This window comes from Bactrocera oleae, chromosome 6 (genome assembly GCF_042242935.1).
Source record: "Bactrocera oleae isolate idBacOlea1 chromosome 6, idBacOlea1, whole genome shotgun sequence".
In the NCBI taxonomy this organism is placed as follows: Eukaryota; Metazoa; Arthropoda; class Insecta; order Diptera; family Tephritidae; genus Bactrocera; species Bactrocera oleae.
This window is the reverse complement of record NC_091540.1, coordinates 45672734-45689556: the sequence shown is the minus strand read 5'-3', so window position 1 is coordinate 45689556 and position 16823 is coordinate 45672734. Positions and strand designations below refer to the sequence as shown.

General features: G+C 35.6%; 1 protein-coding gene across 1 annotated transcript in view; it reads left to right on the top strand.

The window, feature by feature from the left end:
* LOC106621398 (pneumococcal serine-rich repeat protein) overlaps positions 1–16823 on the top strand; it is a 143862-nt gene that overhangs the window by 117894 nt on the left and 9145 nt on the right. The window contains exon 2 of the mRNA XM_070111720.1: positions 8775–8962. Coding sequence (XP_069967821.1) covers positions 8775–8962 — 188 coding nt within the window. The remainder of the gene's footprint in view (positions 1–8774; positions 8963–16823) is intronic.

Sequence of the window (16823 nt, the reverse complement as noted above, 5' to 3'; positions counted from 1 at the left end):
AGAAAGATCTGGTATTTCTTTATTTACTGTGCGCATATGTTCTAGTATGTGCCTCTTCATGAAATCCAATTTGTTCAGCATTATCCACACAATCGTAACGGTTCTCATTAGCAGGTAGGTAATTTCTAACTGTGAAATTTAAAATATTCGGGTTGGAAAATTTTAATTGTATATATAAACAAAAATAACTCGTTTACTTCAGCTTCATCGAAGGTATAATTCCCTTCATAGGTGCACTTTTTATAACATAGAATCGATATCATAAAAATTGTGAGATAACAGATATGGATATGGCTAAATCGATTCAGCTCGTCATGCTGATATATATATAATTTATAGGGTCTCCTATGTTTCCTCCTGGGAGCGATAAACTTCGTGGAAAACTAAAGACATCCTGTTCAGAGTATAAAAAATTAGCGTAGTGCAGTAAAGTTTAAAAGTGCCTTAATAAAATACAGTACAGGATATAACTAATTATTTTGATATGAACTTCTAACGGTTTAGTATGTTGCCAGTGATTTTCCTAAGAAAATAATGCTACTGCGCACTAATGAAATAATAATATGCTCTCAAATCGTTCCTTATTGCTTAGTTATGCCCACACTAGGTCATTGATTATACATTAATAAGAGTTCATTAACGGTACTCGGTTCAAACATACTGGTAACTATTGCTGAAGAAAAATATTTTCATTTGCCACACGTCTAACGCAATATAAGCAAAAAAAATTCGCTTCCATTGAGCTTTACCTTTATCTTCTCATAAAATTAAGCAAAAAAATCGAGTACAATAAAAATCTCCTTATAATCTGGACTTTCAACTGGTAGCCAATAAATTGAATTTCAAATCAAATCAAATTTGCCTTTCTAATTACCAAAAGTGAAATTATAACACAATGAGCATTTTTTATGTACCGTTTATTTCCGTTACTCATTAACTGCGATGGGAACTCGGTCTAAGTGTCAGCAGCGCAAGCACGGCTTAAAGTCTAGACGAATAAATTTCACGAATTTCAAAATAAAATAAATGACAGACAAAAATCGCGCTCCAACGTCAGCGCGCTTAGCAAACAATCCAAATAAATGCACACGATCACTTTTTTGCTCCAACGACAACAGAATAAATATTCAATAAAACGAAATTGCAGACGACACGTGCGAAACAATTATGCAAATTATTTGCTATAAAAACACGCGCAAACACACACGAACACACATATAAGTGAAAAACTCGCAAGTAATCAATACAAAACTATTCGGCTTGCTTGACGCCTAATGGCGAGCGTGTGTGTTGCTACCTGAGCGTAAACAAAGCGCTTACATTCCAAATTTATGCACGTCTACGAAAAAGCCAAAAGAGTCCGGGGCTAAAACCCGCAAGAAATCCCGCAATTATTCAACGAGTAAACTTTCTAGCAAAACGAGAATTAAATTAATTTATTGCCAACCGCAGACACAACACATGTTTGCATACATATTCATATTAAAGGAATTAAGAACAGACAAAACAATAAGGCGATGGCTAAAAAAAATGCACATAAATAAAACGGAATAAGGCGAATAGCTGCAAATTTTAATCGTACACAGCGAGCGTTCATTAATTAGCCATTAAGGTGCATGCCGCACATGTAAATGTATTGTAGTATGTATTTGTATGAGGCACGAATCCCAGACATAAACCCACGAGAAAACAATTGCGCCTAACTGCTATGCAGACAATTAAAACAATAATAAAAACAACAGCGAGCCGGCGGCAGTGAATTAATAGTCTTCAATGCGGAAAAGTAATGTGCACATTCATACATATATGTTTGCATGTGTATTTGTAAATGTTCTGTGTTGGTTTGTGACTTGGCATGTGGCAACAAAGTGGTTTAGAAACATTTACTTGAACTACAACTTCAATATTTGTAAGTAATACGTTGAATCGGCCTATGTGTAAATTTTCTGCATTCTTTATTTGAAGTAAAATTATATACCTCTAGAAAATACTCTATATATGAAAGAACTTATTGATAATGTTTAGAGATTTCTTCGACGATATTATAGAAGTTTTGGATTTTATTGATATTGATTTCACAATTAATTAACAGTTAATTCTATTTTTGTGCTATTGCTAATAAAATTTTGAAATAACTGGAAAAATGCTAGTTCATATTTAATTTAATTTCGGTTTTAGCTATTGGGATTTCGACTGCACAGTCATAAGAAATTTGATTTTCCACAAAATTTCAAAATAATTTTATTAACAAAGAAATTCAGAGAAAATTTCTTACAGGGTTCAAACAGATTTCATCATTTTAGCTAAAGTCTACGTCTATTGGAGTGGATATTTTGTTTGGCTGCGCTATGAATTTTTGGTTATTTATTTGCTTTTATTTATAATTCTGTCTATTATTCTATATTTAGCGTGTGCACTGCTAAATACCTTTTGCTTTTGAATGAAAACAATTTTTGCCGCGCCAATGGCCAAAAAACCGAAAAATAAACAGCAAAAACTAAATTAGAAAAAAAAATGTGAAACCTAAATATAACAAAAACAATAATAATGAAAGCAACAGTTTCTCTGTGTGTGTACATGTTAACATATGTGCAAAGTAAAAACAACAATCAAAGGCATCGTATATCGGCGCATATAGACGTCTAGACGAGCCAGCAGACAGCTGAATTACCCGCCGAATGGCAAATGAGCTTGTGATCAGCAGACACACACGTATGTATGTATGTATGTGAGAGAAAATAGCGGCCAGCGCTAACGCAGAAAATAGTTTGTACAAATCAACGCGAGTAACTACATACACAAACGCACTCATATAAACAAGCCCGCACGGCTTTATACTTATCAATACATTTGCGCCGATTTATTTTTTTTATGAATTTTATTTAACAAATATTTTTGCGGATGGTTTGTCTAGCACTGCCGGTTCGAGAGTCATTAACGCACTCACACACACACACGACTGCGCATTTGACTGGCTGACCAGTTTGCCCAACCAGACATACTGCTGCTGGCCGACCGCTTAATTATCCATGCGAAATGTTTATTGCAAATATACATACATATGTATGTGTGTATGTATGCATTTAGGCCTATTTGTTGCAAGCGCCGCAGCAACTTTAGTCTGTGAACGCTTGAGTTGCGGCACAAGTTCAAATAACCCGATCGCTGTATTTTCGCGCTGCAAAACAGGAAATATATATTCAGCGCGTAACTAGCGCGCTCTGACGCAAACATTGACGCGTTATGCGGCACAATAGGCAATAATCCGTCAATTTGGCAGCACAGTGCTTTTATTGGAGCAACCGGTGGCTTAAATTATTACTCAATGGTTTTCGCTCCAGACTACTTAAGTAAAAACCAAAAGCGCAGCGCTCTTAATAAATCTCCCGTTCTCTTACATAATTACTAAAATTATACCTAATAATGAAGGTTTTACATGAAGTAAATGGTTACTCATACGCCACGACATTTGTTGCTAAATTGCGAGCAGTTTGAAATTTACATGAGACAACTATGAAAACGAAAAAGCTTAAGCGCAAGCTATAATATTTAAAGTAAATTTTAGAACTCGGAAAGTCTCTAACACTCTCCTAAAAATCATTTTGTAACTGAATAAATTATTATTTGAAAATTAAATATTATCAAGGCACCTAATTTCGACAGTAAATCATTTAAAATTTTATTTTTTTAAAAACTCCTTGTTTTTGTTCTTAGATGTTTACATTACTCTCGTTCTACAGCTTTTAATAAATCTTATCAATTTTTCGCCGAATTCAGTTTATTTATTTCAGCAGCAATGACTATATAAATATTAAAATTAAATTTACACTTTCACACTCACTTTTTCTCTGGTCCAATAGTCAGAATTAAATACAGCAATATACACACTAGTATATATTATAGACACACATGCGCAATAGCGACTCATTCATGTTTGTTGTGCGCCATGAACGAACGGTATACAGGTGGTCGAACGTGAGCAACGCCGCTGAAACTACCGCCACCCATTTGCACCGCGCGCTCCCGCGCTAGCCTGTCTGCGCGCCTGTCGCACAAAACTTGAACGATCGCCGTCGTCGGCGCTGCAGACAGGTGAGCGCAGTGCGGCGGCGCGGGAATCTCGTAGACTAAATAACCGCACTGCAAGCTGACTGGCTGGCAGATAGTCGACAAGCCGACAGATAGGTAAACAGGTGATTTTATGGTGACTCAAGTGTACTGCGATCATTACTCCGCGCGCGCACACACAATGCAACGCGCTCCACAGGGACGTTGAGGCGGAGAGGCGCCAGTGGTTGCGCATATAGCTGACTAATTGAGTGCGTTGAAAGCATAGATGCATCGTAAATAGCGTATCGTGCGCTGGTTCACTTTATCATGCGCTCTTTTCCGCACAAGCGCTCGCTCGGTCGCGAGTTTTCCACAATCTCTCTTTCTCTTGGTTTTTCATGCTCGCATTCATACACACACACGCAAGCACATTCTATGGCCTTATCGGTGGCGCATCGCACTTTGGACTACATACTTTGCGCCAGTATACTGATTTACAAGCACTTTTTAGGTTAGCGTTACAGAAATTCATTTAATCCGCTCATCAGACACAACAACAAATAGCTTATGCAGTTATCGTTTTGCATTTGCTATTTGTGTTTGCTGAACAGGCATTTTTGTTAGAGTCTCAGCTTGCTGACAGCCAGTGGCACATGGCGTATACGTGCTGGTAAATGACAAAGCCTATCAAGCAGCACCGCGTCCACCCCAGCCAACCGCCGCCATCGCCTTCGCTTGCCCGCCTGCCTACCTAACTGGTTCAACGTCGATTTAATGCCATTTGGCAACCGGTTACTCGTCTGCGTCCAATCAATTGTTTGCTTGTGTGTCGCGCTCGCTATCTCTGTTGCATTTGCAGTCACGTCCGTATTTACCTATCTGTCTGGTTATCTGGCTGTCTAGCCTTAAAGCCGCCCGTACGCCATTCACCGTTCGTCGTTCACCGTTGGCCGTTCACAGTTCGCCGGTCTTCGTTTGCCTTCCACCGCTTGCCGCGCCGCATAGACAAACACACTCCTTTCTACCACTGAGCTTGTTTAGCTATTGAGTAATTCGCTGGCAATAAACGCGAGTGAGTATTGACTTGGAGAATTCCATGAGTTGCGACAAAAGAAGTGGCAAAAATATATAAAAGTACAAAAGCGCCAGTAGACCGCCAACAGTCGGTTAACCAAAGCGTTAAGTGTGATTACCTGAGAACCAAGTATTCCTCGGACTCTACGAAAATTCAAACAATTGACAAAAGCAATTTCTTTTTAGTTTTCGAACTAAATTAAGTGAGCCGGAAATAGAAAACGATTAACAAATACAACAATAACAACTGTCTGCGTCATTCGGTAATTATCACAAATGACATAATAAATTTAGATAAGTGAAATGTGTGACAGCTCATGCTTAAGCATGCCCAAATATATATGTATCGATATAAATACCGATATTGGTGCGTTCCTAATTGGCAATCCCTAGTGAAATCACATCGACACGTTTTATAACTGTGAATGACGTTGCGTAGTGTCTGGCTGTGGAATTAGTGTCAATAAATGGTATTAATAATTACCGCTATTTGATGTGAAAAAACGGAAAGATTTAAGCAGGCACTTCAGTCGACTGTAATTGATGCACTTCGAATACTTGTGATTGGGATTACCGTTAGACGTGCTCAAATAATTTTAATTTAGCGGCAAGTTTTGTAATGCCTCGAAGTACAAAGTTCTAGCTCTATAAGCAAGTGTCTGCCAACTTGACGAACTTTCGTAATACAAGTAGTTCGGGGTTATGAAGTGCTCGTGTCTCTTGGCATATCGTACATATTTTTTATCAAGGCGCCATTACATCAAGTGATAACTTCAGTTTTATAGTCATATTTGGTTAATATATATATGTATGTATATGGGGTTTATAACAATTACATGCACTTAATATTATACGCCCATATATGTATAATATTACATAAATTTGTCTTAAATATAAAGGCTTAGTTTTTTATGAGTCTTTAGCTCGTGTCATTTATTGTGTTTGTTCAAGTTAACTAAATTAATTTATATTTATTATTACAACTATTTGAGCAACTCGTTCTTTATTTACATATGTAGATATATATTTGCCACCGAAAATTTTGAAAAGTGTTGCTATGCTACACGAAAAACTAATTTTTGTAACTAAAAATACATTTTAAAATTGTTTGTTCCAACTATTTGCTATATAACTAGAAAATTTCCTTTTTAAGATTAGTTTTCTTCAATTCAGTAACAGTACTTACCCAAATATAAATCTTAAAAATAATTACCAAAATTTCTGTTAATATTTTAGAAAAGAAAAGTGGTAAAAAATGTATATAACCAAAACGAATAGCTTTCTTGTTTATTAATCATATATATGTTACATTGCGCCCAAGTACTATATAACCCAGCTCTGTTACCTTATCTGTAGATGAAACAATAATTTGCTCAAATTTGTTTGATTTGGGGTGCGATGAAAAGAAACTAAAATAAATAATCTGTTAATAGTTCACATTCCCCCTGCTTCTAAAGCCTTCTTCTTCTTCTTTTTTCACTGCAAATGGGTAGCTTTCAGTGGCCAAATTAACTATTGAAAATGGCGCCTTAATATAGGCAACATTTCTATTTGCATTGAAATAGTTTGCATACTTTCTGGAGTAACAAAATTTTTTTCTTAATTTTTGCTACTGGAGACTTTGTCTTTCTTAAAATTCGAACTATAATTAGATTTAGTAGACACTTTAGTAGTTAGTTCTCAAGATTTGTTGATAGTTACTTAAAACCTTTTATGTATACGTCTCAGAAAGTTTTAGGAAGATGTTTCATATCTATGTTTTTTCTTTAATAAAATTTTATGAATTCGAACAACTTATAAAAAAAAAGTTGTAAAGTTTTTTTTTTGTATATCAACATTTCCGCTATGTGAAACTTCGGTGCAGATACACAGTTGAAGAAAAGCATTTTTTGATTTTATAAAAATATCTAATATATTTGATATATCACCAATCGAAAATAATCAAGTGTAAAGTGAATCATTAACCCTTAACCACCGGGCCCTTTGACTTTTTTCATATATCAGATACATTTAACTAAAAAGTTGAATCATTTTACTCGAAACTAAATTTCACGCTAGATAAAAAACGCATGAGAGCATTAACAAAAAAAAACAAAACCGGTCCGGCTATGTGTCTACAAAAACACTGTGAAATCGGCATATATACATAAATAAGCGAATATCTAAATATAGCGAACGGTAATCATAATTTCCTCCGCACAATCTGAGTTGTAAATCAAATTCACTCCATTAATTTCAAAATGTCAAACAACTGCCGAGCCAAACCACACAAAAGACAACAGCATGCACATGAAAACACATACTTCCACACTCATGAACGAGTACAGACGAGTATGTATAAAAAGTGTATATGTATATACCATTGTTGGCCACAATGCTGCCACTACCACGGCTGCTGCCACTGCTGCTACTGCCGCTGATGCATGAGGTGTCAATTGCGGGTGTCAAATGTTGCTGTCAACACGCCAGCAGCTTTGTGTGGCAACCGCCGAGCGGAACAGTACAGCAGCGTCACTCCGCGTTGGCAAAAGGATGGCGCGGCGGCAGCCGCAGCAGCTGTGCCACTGCAGCTGTATTGTTCGGAGTCATAACTGATTACATGCAATTTGCTTTGCAGCAGCGATGGCAGCAAAATGCTTAAATAAATATTGACTATGCTTTTTCTTCTTCTTGTTTTGCTTTCGTTATTATTTATGCTTAGGCGACTGTGAAAAGCACACGAACGTGTGTTATTGTGTATGTGTGTGCATTTGCATGGTTGAGTTGCGGCGAAAAAATATTGCTGCGCGCAATTATAATGAAAATTGTAATTAAATATATCTAATGAATGTAGGCGCTCAGCAAAAGAGAGCAAAAACAGTGGCTGATGGCAGGTAGCGTGAGGCAGCTGCGCTTTTATTTTTATCACTGTTGGCTGAGTGTTTTTTGTTGCCATTTCATTTTCATTGTACGCCTTTATGTTGCCTTGTAGTAGCGCTTAGCGAGCAGTTCAATTGTTTTATTATTATTTTGAAGTTGTTGGTTTTGTTGACCAACTAGCACACGGTTAGCACGCTGGCGTTGTGGCGTTGCTGGCATGCCGGCCTGTCTAGCCCTTCTGTCTGACGTCGCACGCCACGCTTTAGCAAGGCGTCTCAAGGTCTTCGCATTCACTCGCCTACAAAGTTGCCAACAAATAGACGATTGTTGTTGTTATTGTTATATATAATATTTTGTTTTATTTGCATTGCATAGCATGCGCCTGGCAACAAACACGCAACACCTTTGTCGCTTACAAAGGCGAAAGAAGGAAAACGGGAAAACAATATCTACCATTAAATGCGCAGTAATGTGCTTGCAATAAATTCGGTGAGCGCTGGGAAATCATACATACACAATCATTATACTTCATCAATTTATTAATTTCCACCAATCATTGTGGGCGTTTGCGCCAAGCACATTGATTTTAACACTCTGTTTAGCTCAAGTGTTGCCGAGAATGACATGCTCAGCAACAGTGTTGCACGCAATATGGGTGGCTTACCGCTTTAATGATACATTAAAATCAATTTTTCATAATTATGTAATTTAAATATACATACATATATTATAACTGATAATAATAGATTATTGCTAATACGTTTCTCTCTATCTCTTTCGGTTCTTTTCAGGTCGTATACTATTGATTGCGATTGGCATTTCACTGAGCGTCGCATGCATCAGCGTTTTGATTGTTGCCATAAATTGTTATCGTGTCACGGCGCTGAAACGTCGTGCCACTGTCGCTCTAACATTACCAATTCCACTGTTGCCCGAAGATCAGACACTTCTGCACACTGAGCCGGACAATCCTGTACCCGTAAGTGTAACATACATACATATATCTAATTTAAATTTATTTATTACAAATAAATTTTTTTGTTTTATCGCTCATTAAAAATTATATTGAAATATATATTTAACACTAGAATTACGAAGATTTACCGTACAAGTATAACAATTTCAAATAAGTCTCTCTCTCTCTAAAAATTAGAAGCGTTAGAACAAAATAATCTTTATTATTATTCTTTACACAAATTTAATAAAAATCATGACATTATCGTAAAATATTAAATAGGGATAAAGAGGAAATGGTATAAATAAATGATGCAACCGGTCATTTCGACCAGTTCGTAGGTCTAGTGTTTATAATACCTCTTTGGAAATAATTTCAAATACGATTTCCTGCGTCTTGAATTGCTTGCTGAGAATATTTTGAAAATTATTCTTCTATATAGTGTAATTTCAATAAATTAAATGGAGTTTCTGCTCGCGCCAAAATGTAGGCAACATTTTGACATGTACTCTTTATATGCGGCTTATAGCTTCGCCTTTCTTGAGAGGTGTTGGACAGATTTCACAACTGGTGCAGATAGAGTTATTATTTTATGATTTATGAAGCTATTTACAATTTTACTATGGAAATAGTCATCGAAATAGTGCACCTTTACAGAGGGTGTTCATGTTTGTGTATCATTAAGCATTTAGGGGCATCGCAGTACCTTGGAAAGCTTTTATCGTTAGTCCGCTCAGGAAGATAATTATATTCGAAAACCGATTGTGCCGAACGAAATAAATTCGCTGAAGGATAAACTCGTGATTATAGTAGTAGAAAAAACTAAATCACTAATTGTCCAAAAAGTTTTATGGCAACTTCGAAAGCATTATTTTATTACAACTTGATCATAAAATTAACGTAAATATTTTATTAACTACCCTAAGCGAGTATGTGTGTGTAGAAGTCTGAGCGCGTAAGTTGCGCAATCTCATTTGTAAGTCACTACCCGCTCGCACAAAAATAATTGGAATTATAGCTAAGTGCATTTCTTCGACAAATTTGGCAAACAATAAAATTTTAATGTTTCAATTTCCTCCGTTGCTCGGCGATAACGACTGCATTCGCAGACGCTGAAACAGCAATAAGAACGCGCGTGCAAAGGAAAGAAACAAGTGGCAACACTTAATGCGTCAATGATGCGCCATTAAGTGAATTGGAATTTGAATGAACCCGAAAAGGGATACAAAGTCAGGCGTAGCTTACTTGTACATTCGCCACTCGGAAATGTGTTTTTAGGCTCCGCAATGCCAAGCTAGCCTACAGACGATTTGGTTACATGGAAAATTTTTCGTCTGCAATTCTAAATGTGTTTACACATTAACAAGAGTAACATATTTTATTACAACAATAACTCCCGTATGCCAAATATTGTTGTGCATATATACTTGTATGTTTGAGCGTGTGTGTGTGTGCGTAAATGTCCTTTAATTGTTTACTCTACTATGTTTGCTGTTGCTCTTGTTCTTATGCACTCATACATATGTATTGCGTACGTGTGTGTGTGTATGTGTTTGCTGTCTTGTCTGACTAGAAATTGCAAACGCGTGCCACACTCCGACTTCGCCCAAAACAGCGCTATTAAAAGGCTTTTATTAATGAATTTATGCGTCTGCCCTTGCGTTTGACATAGATAACTGTGCTGTAGGCGCCATTTTAATTCGCTCAAACGCATACTTACATATGTTGCTTTTAAGTAAATATTTGTGTGTATGTGTGTGCATAAGTGGATATACCGTAATCCAACGTGTGCGTGTGTGTGTGTCTGTCAAGCAGGTACATATTTATGGATATTTACGTCCTGTAATTGGGTTGCCATGCTGTTGTCGACATTAATTGCTTCCAAGTTATACTCAAATATGTGTCGAAATTTAGCGGATGTGTGCATTTTTTTACCGTGTGTGTATGTGCTTGCGTATAAGTGGGACTGAGGGCTTGTTGCTATGGTACGGTTATAATGAATATTTGGCGCGTCTTAAGAGAAATCTAATTTTCAAAGTATGTTAGATGTCTAGCAATTGTTTTTGTATTGAGGCTGAAAAGTCTCAGACAAATAAATGCCACTCACATACGTATATATGTATGTATGTATCTTGTGTAGGAGAAAAGCAACAAAGCACTTTGAATATGCAATCTTTACAGTCAAGATTATTAAAACAAGGCAGCAACACAATTTTACAGAAAATTTGTTTCGTTAACTTTATTACACAAATATTTCTACACATGTACATATGAATATACATATATCCGATATCTAGCACTGAAAGCTCCTTTCGACACCTTATAACAATTAGAATAATAAACGCATTCAATATTTATTCCAACTAACAGCTGCAACAAGCTTTAAATCATTTGGGCTATAGTCTGAGCCTACGTATTTATCCAAATTCCCATACCAGGAACAGCTGTAAATCCCTCTCCAGTTAAAATCAACTTTGCATAAAACGATAAAATATATTTATTATTTTATTCGACTAGACAAGTGCATTAATTATTTATTCCTAAATAGTTTAGTAATATTGATATTTTTACTAGAGCATCGGAAAATGGTCTGAGTTGTATTGGTGTCTATATTGTTACTAAAAAAGATTTAAGGATTTATTTTTTTAAATTTGAAATAAATATATAAGAATTTGAGATATTTCGGAAACAATATTTATAGTGTAGTGAAAATTTCATAATTTTGTATCGAATGTATGGCGGTACCACGATGCGTATGAGTAACTTTGAGATGATCGATTTCTATAATAAATACATTTTTAATGTATACAAGTATAATTGATAACAGGAGGTACAGCACTCAGACAGGCTCAGCATATTGGCCACACATTTGAACCTATACGCTGAGAAAAGCGTGTAATACATTCATTCTGAACTAAATGCTTTTAATATCTGTCAAAAGTGGTTTTGAAAAAACTTTGTTACCTGTAGGCTTACTAGCGCTGATCGGATTAAAGCTGCAAAGTTTTCGTTTCTGCAAATACTCCTCATTTTACTATAATGTTACTAAGCATAAGCGTAGAGATGACATGCCCACAAATCTAACAAACAGAAAGCACATATGCATATAGTATTTTTTTTGCATTTTTTTACTTTCCAAAAAGTTTGCGAAAGGGTTACTTTAATAGCAGACAACATCTATGCATTTTGGCATCGCTTTCCATCCACTTCGAGCAGCTCAAATTTCAAAGTGCCACACACTCGTTTAGCAATAAGCAAAAAGGCAAAACAAACGCCAAGAAATAACGAGCAACTTAAGCCACACGGAAATGAGAAGCGCAGACTGCCAGACGGGCGACGTCCTTGAAGAAAAATTTGAAAGTACTTAAGCAAAGCAAACAAATAAAATCAAATCAAATATACAAAGCAGCAAGGAAACTTGAGTCTTGGGCGAGTAGATGCAGAAGCATTGCACTAAATAAGTATGAGGGAACATTTTGTGGGGCAAAAGTTTCGAGTCTGCTGCTGACGCCTACGTGTCACACAACAAAAAGAGTAAAGAGCAAAGCGAAAAGTGGTAGGTAGAGGCGTTGAAACCGATGCGAGCAGTGTATAGCAAAGCAAGTGGAGCATTTTGGGTTGGGCAAAATGTTATTTACTTATATTTGAAGAGAGAAGAATGCTTTTCTAATTTCTTTATAAAACTTTCGGCATAAGAAGCGAGTAAATATTATTAAACTAATCTTGATAAGTTTCCGCAAAAAAAACCGCCTCAGAAACGCTTTTTGTATTCATCGAAAAAAAATGTTTGCTAATCAAACACTGCGGACGCTGTTTGCGGAGCATTCAGAAATATGCTGCCAATTCTTGATCTACTTCTTGGCTGAGTCGTGTGAGTAGCTGCGAAGTGGATTATATCAGAATGCGGCCGTGTACATTCGTGAGACAGAATTTATTTCAGCGATTATACGAACCAACGACAGACAAAACGAGCCAAGCCAACAAAAAAGCACGCAGACTGAAAAAAAATTAATAAAGAGAAAAGGACAAAGTTTTATAGCGAAGGACGTTAGCACATAACGGTACTGACATGAAATTCTCAGAAGCAGGCGTTGCATAATCACAATCGTTCAAGTGAATGGTGGGCATAAGAAAATGTGAATTTCTTCTCTAGCATTTAACCGCCGAAGAGCATGAAAGAGAGCGAGTGGCAGTTCGAGAGAGGGGAAATGGTTTCGTGGCACTCAACTGAATAAAATTTCAGACTCTACAGCAGTGTCTAAAGTGGAAGAAATTTGAGGCGTCTACCGAAGACTTCAAGGACTTTTACTTCCTGCTAAGCACACTGTTACGAAAGCGGCGCAAGGCGACAGAAATGCGCACAAAAATGAAGAATACAAAACACGAAGACAAAATTGTTTACCACAACACAGACAAACGCACACGCACATACACACATAGATATAATGTAATCGGACCAGCAAGTGTCCCGAATCAATTGGCGCGTCTGTGGAAAGCAAAAGACGCTGCGCACGAAGTATAGCGGAGAGCAGTGTGAGCGGGCGGAGGCAAACAAACAAGCGTTAGGCAGCTAGCTATACAATTTCGTGTGCTGAAAATGTTGAATCGCTGAAAGGCGCAAACATTTTGACGTTGGGGTCATTGTTGTGGTAAGGAGTTTGCATGTGAGTTTTTTTCTACTGATAAAGGTGTCGGTAGCTCCTTCAGCAGACATGCCATTAGGCTGAGCAGTAAAATTTGCAAGTTTCTGACACGTGCAAGTCATCACCAATCAAAAGCACATACAACAACATGTGGGTGTGAGTAGATATCGAAATTACTTGTGCGCTTTTGAGGCTAAGCTCATTTTGCCACAAAGCCGAAGATATTTGACTTACAAATGTGCACACTCCGATAGGCTTTGATATTTGAGGAATATATTAAGATATTATACAGATTTCGACTGATTAGTTTTTTCATTCATGCCAATGTCATTTTTTTATTTAATATTTTTTCCATTTAAATTAATATTTTCTTTGAGCTTACATTTATACATTTTGTTGCATTTAACTCTAACTAGCTAGAATTTATGTCTAATTCCATTTTATTTTTTTTTATGCGATCACGGATAAGTAAGATTTTACTACATTCACACTCAAAAATTATCATCAATTTTTTCATTTTAAATAATAAATATAAAAAAATTTAAATTCCACTAATAAAAAAATTAATTGGGTGAAATTAAAAAAATATATACATAAGTGTGTATACAAATTTTTTAAATTCGAAAAAATTATAAAGCATAAATTGTCTATCTATTTATTATTATCATTTCCTTTTTTTTTTATTTGCAATATGAAATCTCGAGCAAAAACTACCCTAACCTTCATGAAGAGCAGAAGTAAGCGAGAAAACAAGAAGCTATTCAATTACAACTGTAATTTAACAATCTTGTCGCAGTCTGATTCGACTCGTAAAATGAAAACCAAAACAAAATCACTCGGGCAAAAAATGTTGTTGACGTAAATGCCAAGGGCAATGACGCATACATACATACATACATACACCCATACATACATTCATTTTCATCATAGCTGCCGGTTATAGACAAAACAAGCGCCAAAAGTGGCGAAAAGAAGCAAAAGAGCAAGAAATGTAATTAAAACATTATAAAGTTGAAATAAAAACACAAAGCGAATAAATACACACATACACAAACATACACAATGCATGTGTAGTAATTCATATACATATGTACATATGTGAGTTGATTAAAAGCAAACGAACGCAGCGCAGAGAAATAATTCATGCTGTGCACTTGCAAATCTAAAAAACATCAAGGAGACGTCAGACAATCGAAAAAAATAAAAGCCCGTTGAAAGGAGGGAATGTGAAGATAAGCAACAGTAATGTAATATTTATGGTTCGATCGCCAGCAGGCAATATCTGACGATATATTTTTATGCATAAGTACATATGTATGTATGTGTGTATGTGCGTTTACATGTTTAGGAGTATATGCAGTTTTGATCAAGAAAAAGGGATAAAAACAGAGTACGCGCCAAATGTAAAGAATATTCTGAAGAAAGTTGTATTTTGATATGTGCGAAAATAAAAAAAATGCTGTCAAGGGCAACACAATTAAGTTTCATGGCAAAAAAAAATTAAACACCAGCTGCCAGCATTTGATATTACAAATTTTAAAACTCAAAATGGAATTTCATTCAAAAAATAATGATCTTATATTAAAAGGAAAAAAAAATTATGGCGTGTAACATAAACAGTGAAATCATTTAACGATATTTAACAATCAATTATTTTAGGCTTGCTAGTGGAATATTACTAATATTTCTGGAATACCTTTCATTTGTTACCAATGTTGCAATTATGAATTTATTTTATTAAATTATTTAAAAAAAAGGTGGCAGCTCTTTTGTAGGCTCTCTTAAGTCTATTTACTTTAATATGCCTATTGCTTTATCTTATATCTTTTTATTTTCTAAGATGTGGCAACCCTGCCAAAAATGTGTATGTTGAATAGTATAATAGTAATAAGGCTACTTCATTATCAGCATTTGAAGCACATAACTCCAGCGTATACTCATTTTGTATTTTTGAACTTTTGAAATAGGTGGCAACCTTACACTTTTCCTTTTAAATCATACGAATAATCCCAGCATACTAAAAATAATCGGTTTAGTCTTCACTACTGCGGCCCGTTTTATTCTGCATGAGCGTGACGAGTTTTATGTAACAAAAATTCGTTGCAGTCCATAGGTTTTGTCTTCGCTACCATTTTAATTGTGTTTGCATCACTTCTGCCAGGAAATGACTCAACATTTCCATATTCAACATTTTGGCATTTGACGCAACTGTTAACTGCAAAGTCATTTTTGTCGCTGACACCATATACTCATCCTTATAATAACATACACATATACATTCTTAAAAGTATACATATCTATTAACACTGTTTACATTCGGTTTTTGTTTTTCAAAGAACTAAAGTGTCATGTTACAATAACAATTTTTTATACACATGCAAATCCAAGTCTGCTATCTGCATATACTTGTACACATTTATAGTATACATATATAATATGCATATTCACATATGTATATATCTGCATAACCGTCTGTTGTTTGATATTTAGCGCAGCCAATGTAATCCAATACAAAACATCCTGTTTTGACCAGACGCAATGCAAAATGTTGCATGCCACTTGAGCGTGCATTGTTTGTCATCCATGTTAAATCTGCACTGCATATAGGCTCAAAAAATTTGAAAAGCATTTTTGCTATACATATACATAAGAAAAAAAGATAAATAAATATTTGTATGAATATTAAGTATATAAAATACATGTGTATGTGTGCGTTTAGTTAAGCTTTCAATGCAAATCGTAACTTTTTCTCCGAATTCACTCCTACTCTTCTCTCAAAGTACAACTCAATTTAGTTTAATCTTCAATGTCGTCAAATAATTAGTGCAATTTTTTTCATTGCCAGCAATACGTGACCGCAATGCAGCAAAAAGCATTGGAATGCCAGTATACATTATGTTTGTATGCATGCATGTGTGTTCATGAAACTTTAAAAACAAATATCTCCATTGCTATGAACAACCTATTAACTTTCGTATGCATTTATGCACATATGTAGGTATGTATGTGTGTTGCCAGCAATTCCGGTTTAAGCCCTTGAGCAACTTTTTAACAAGTGAACGGAACAAGTATATACATATGTATGTATGTATAAATATATTATTATTTTTAAATAAACTGCACTAGTATAAACGGGAAATATGCACGTCGTTAAAATAAATGGGTACAGGGTGCACCACAAAAATAATATTTTTTAACATTATCCAATCCCTTCCCCAACAATGATTATAAAATTTTATTAC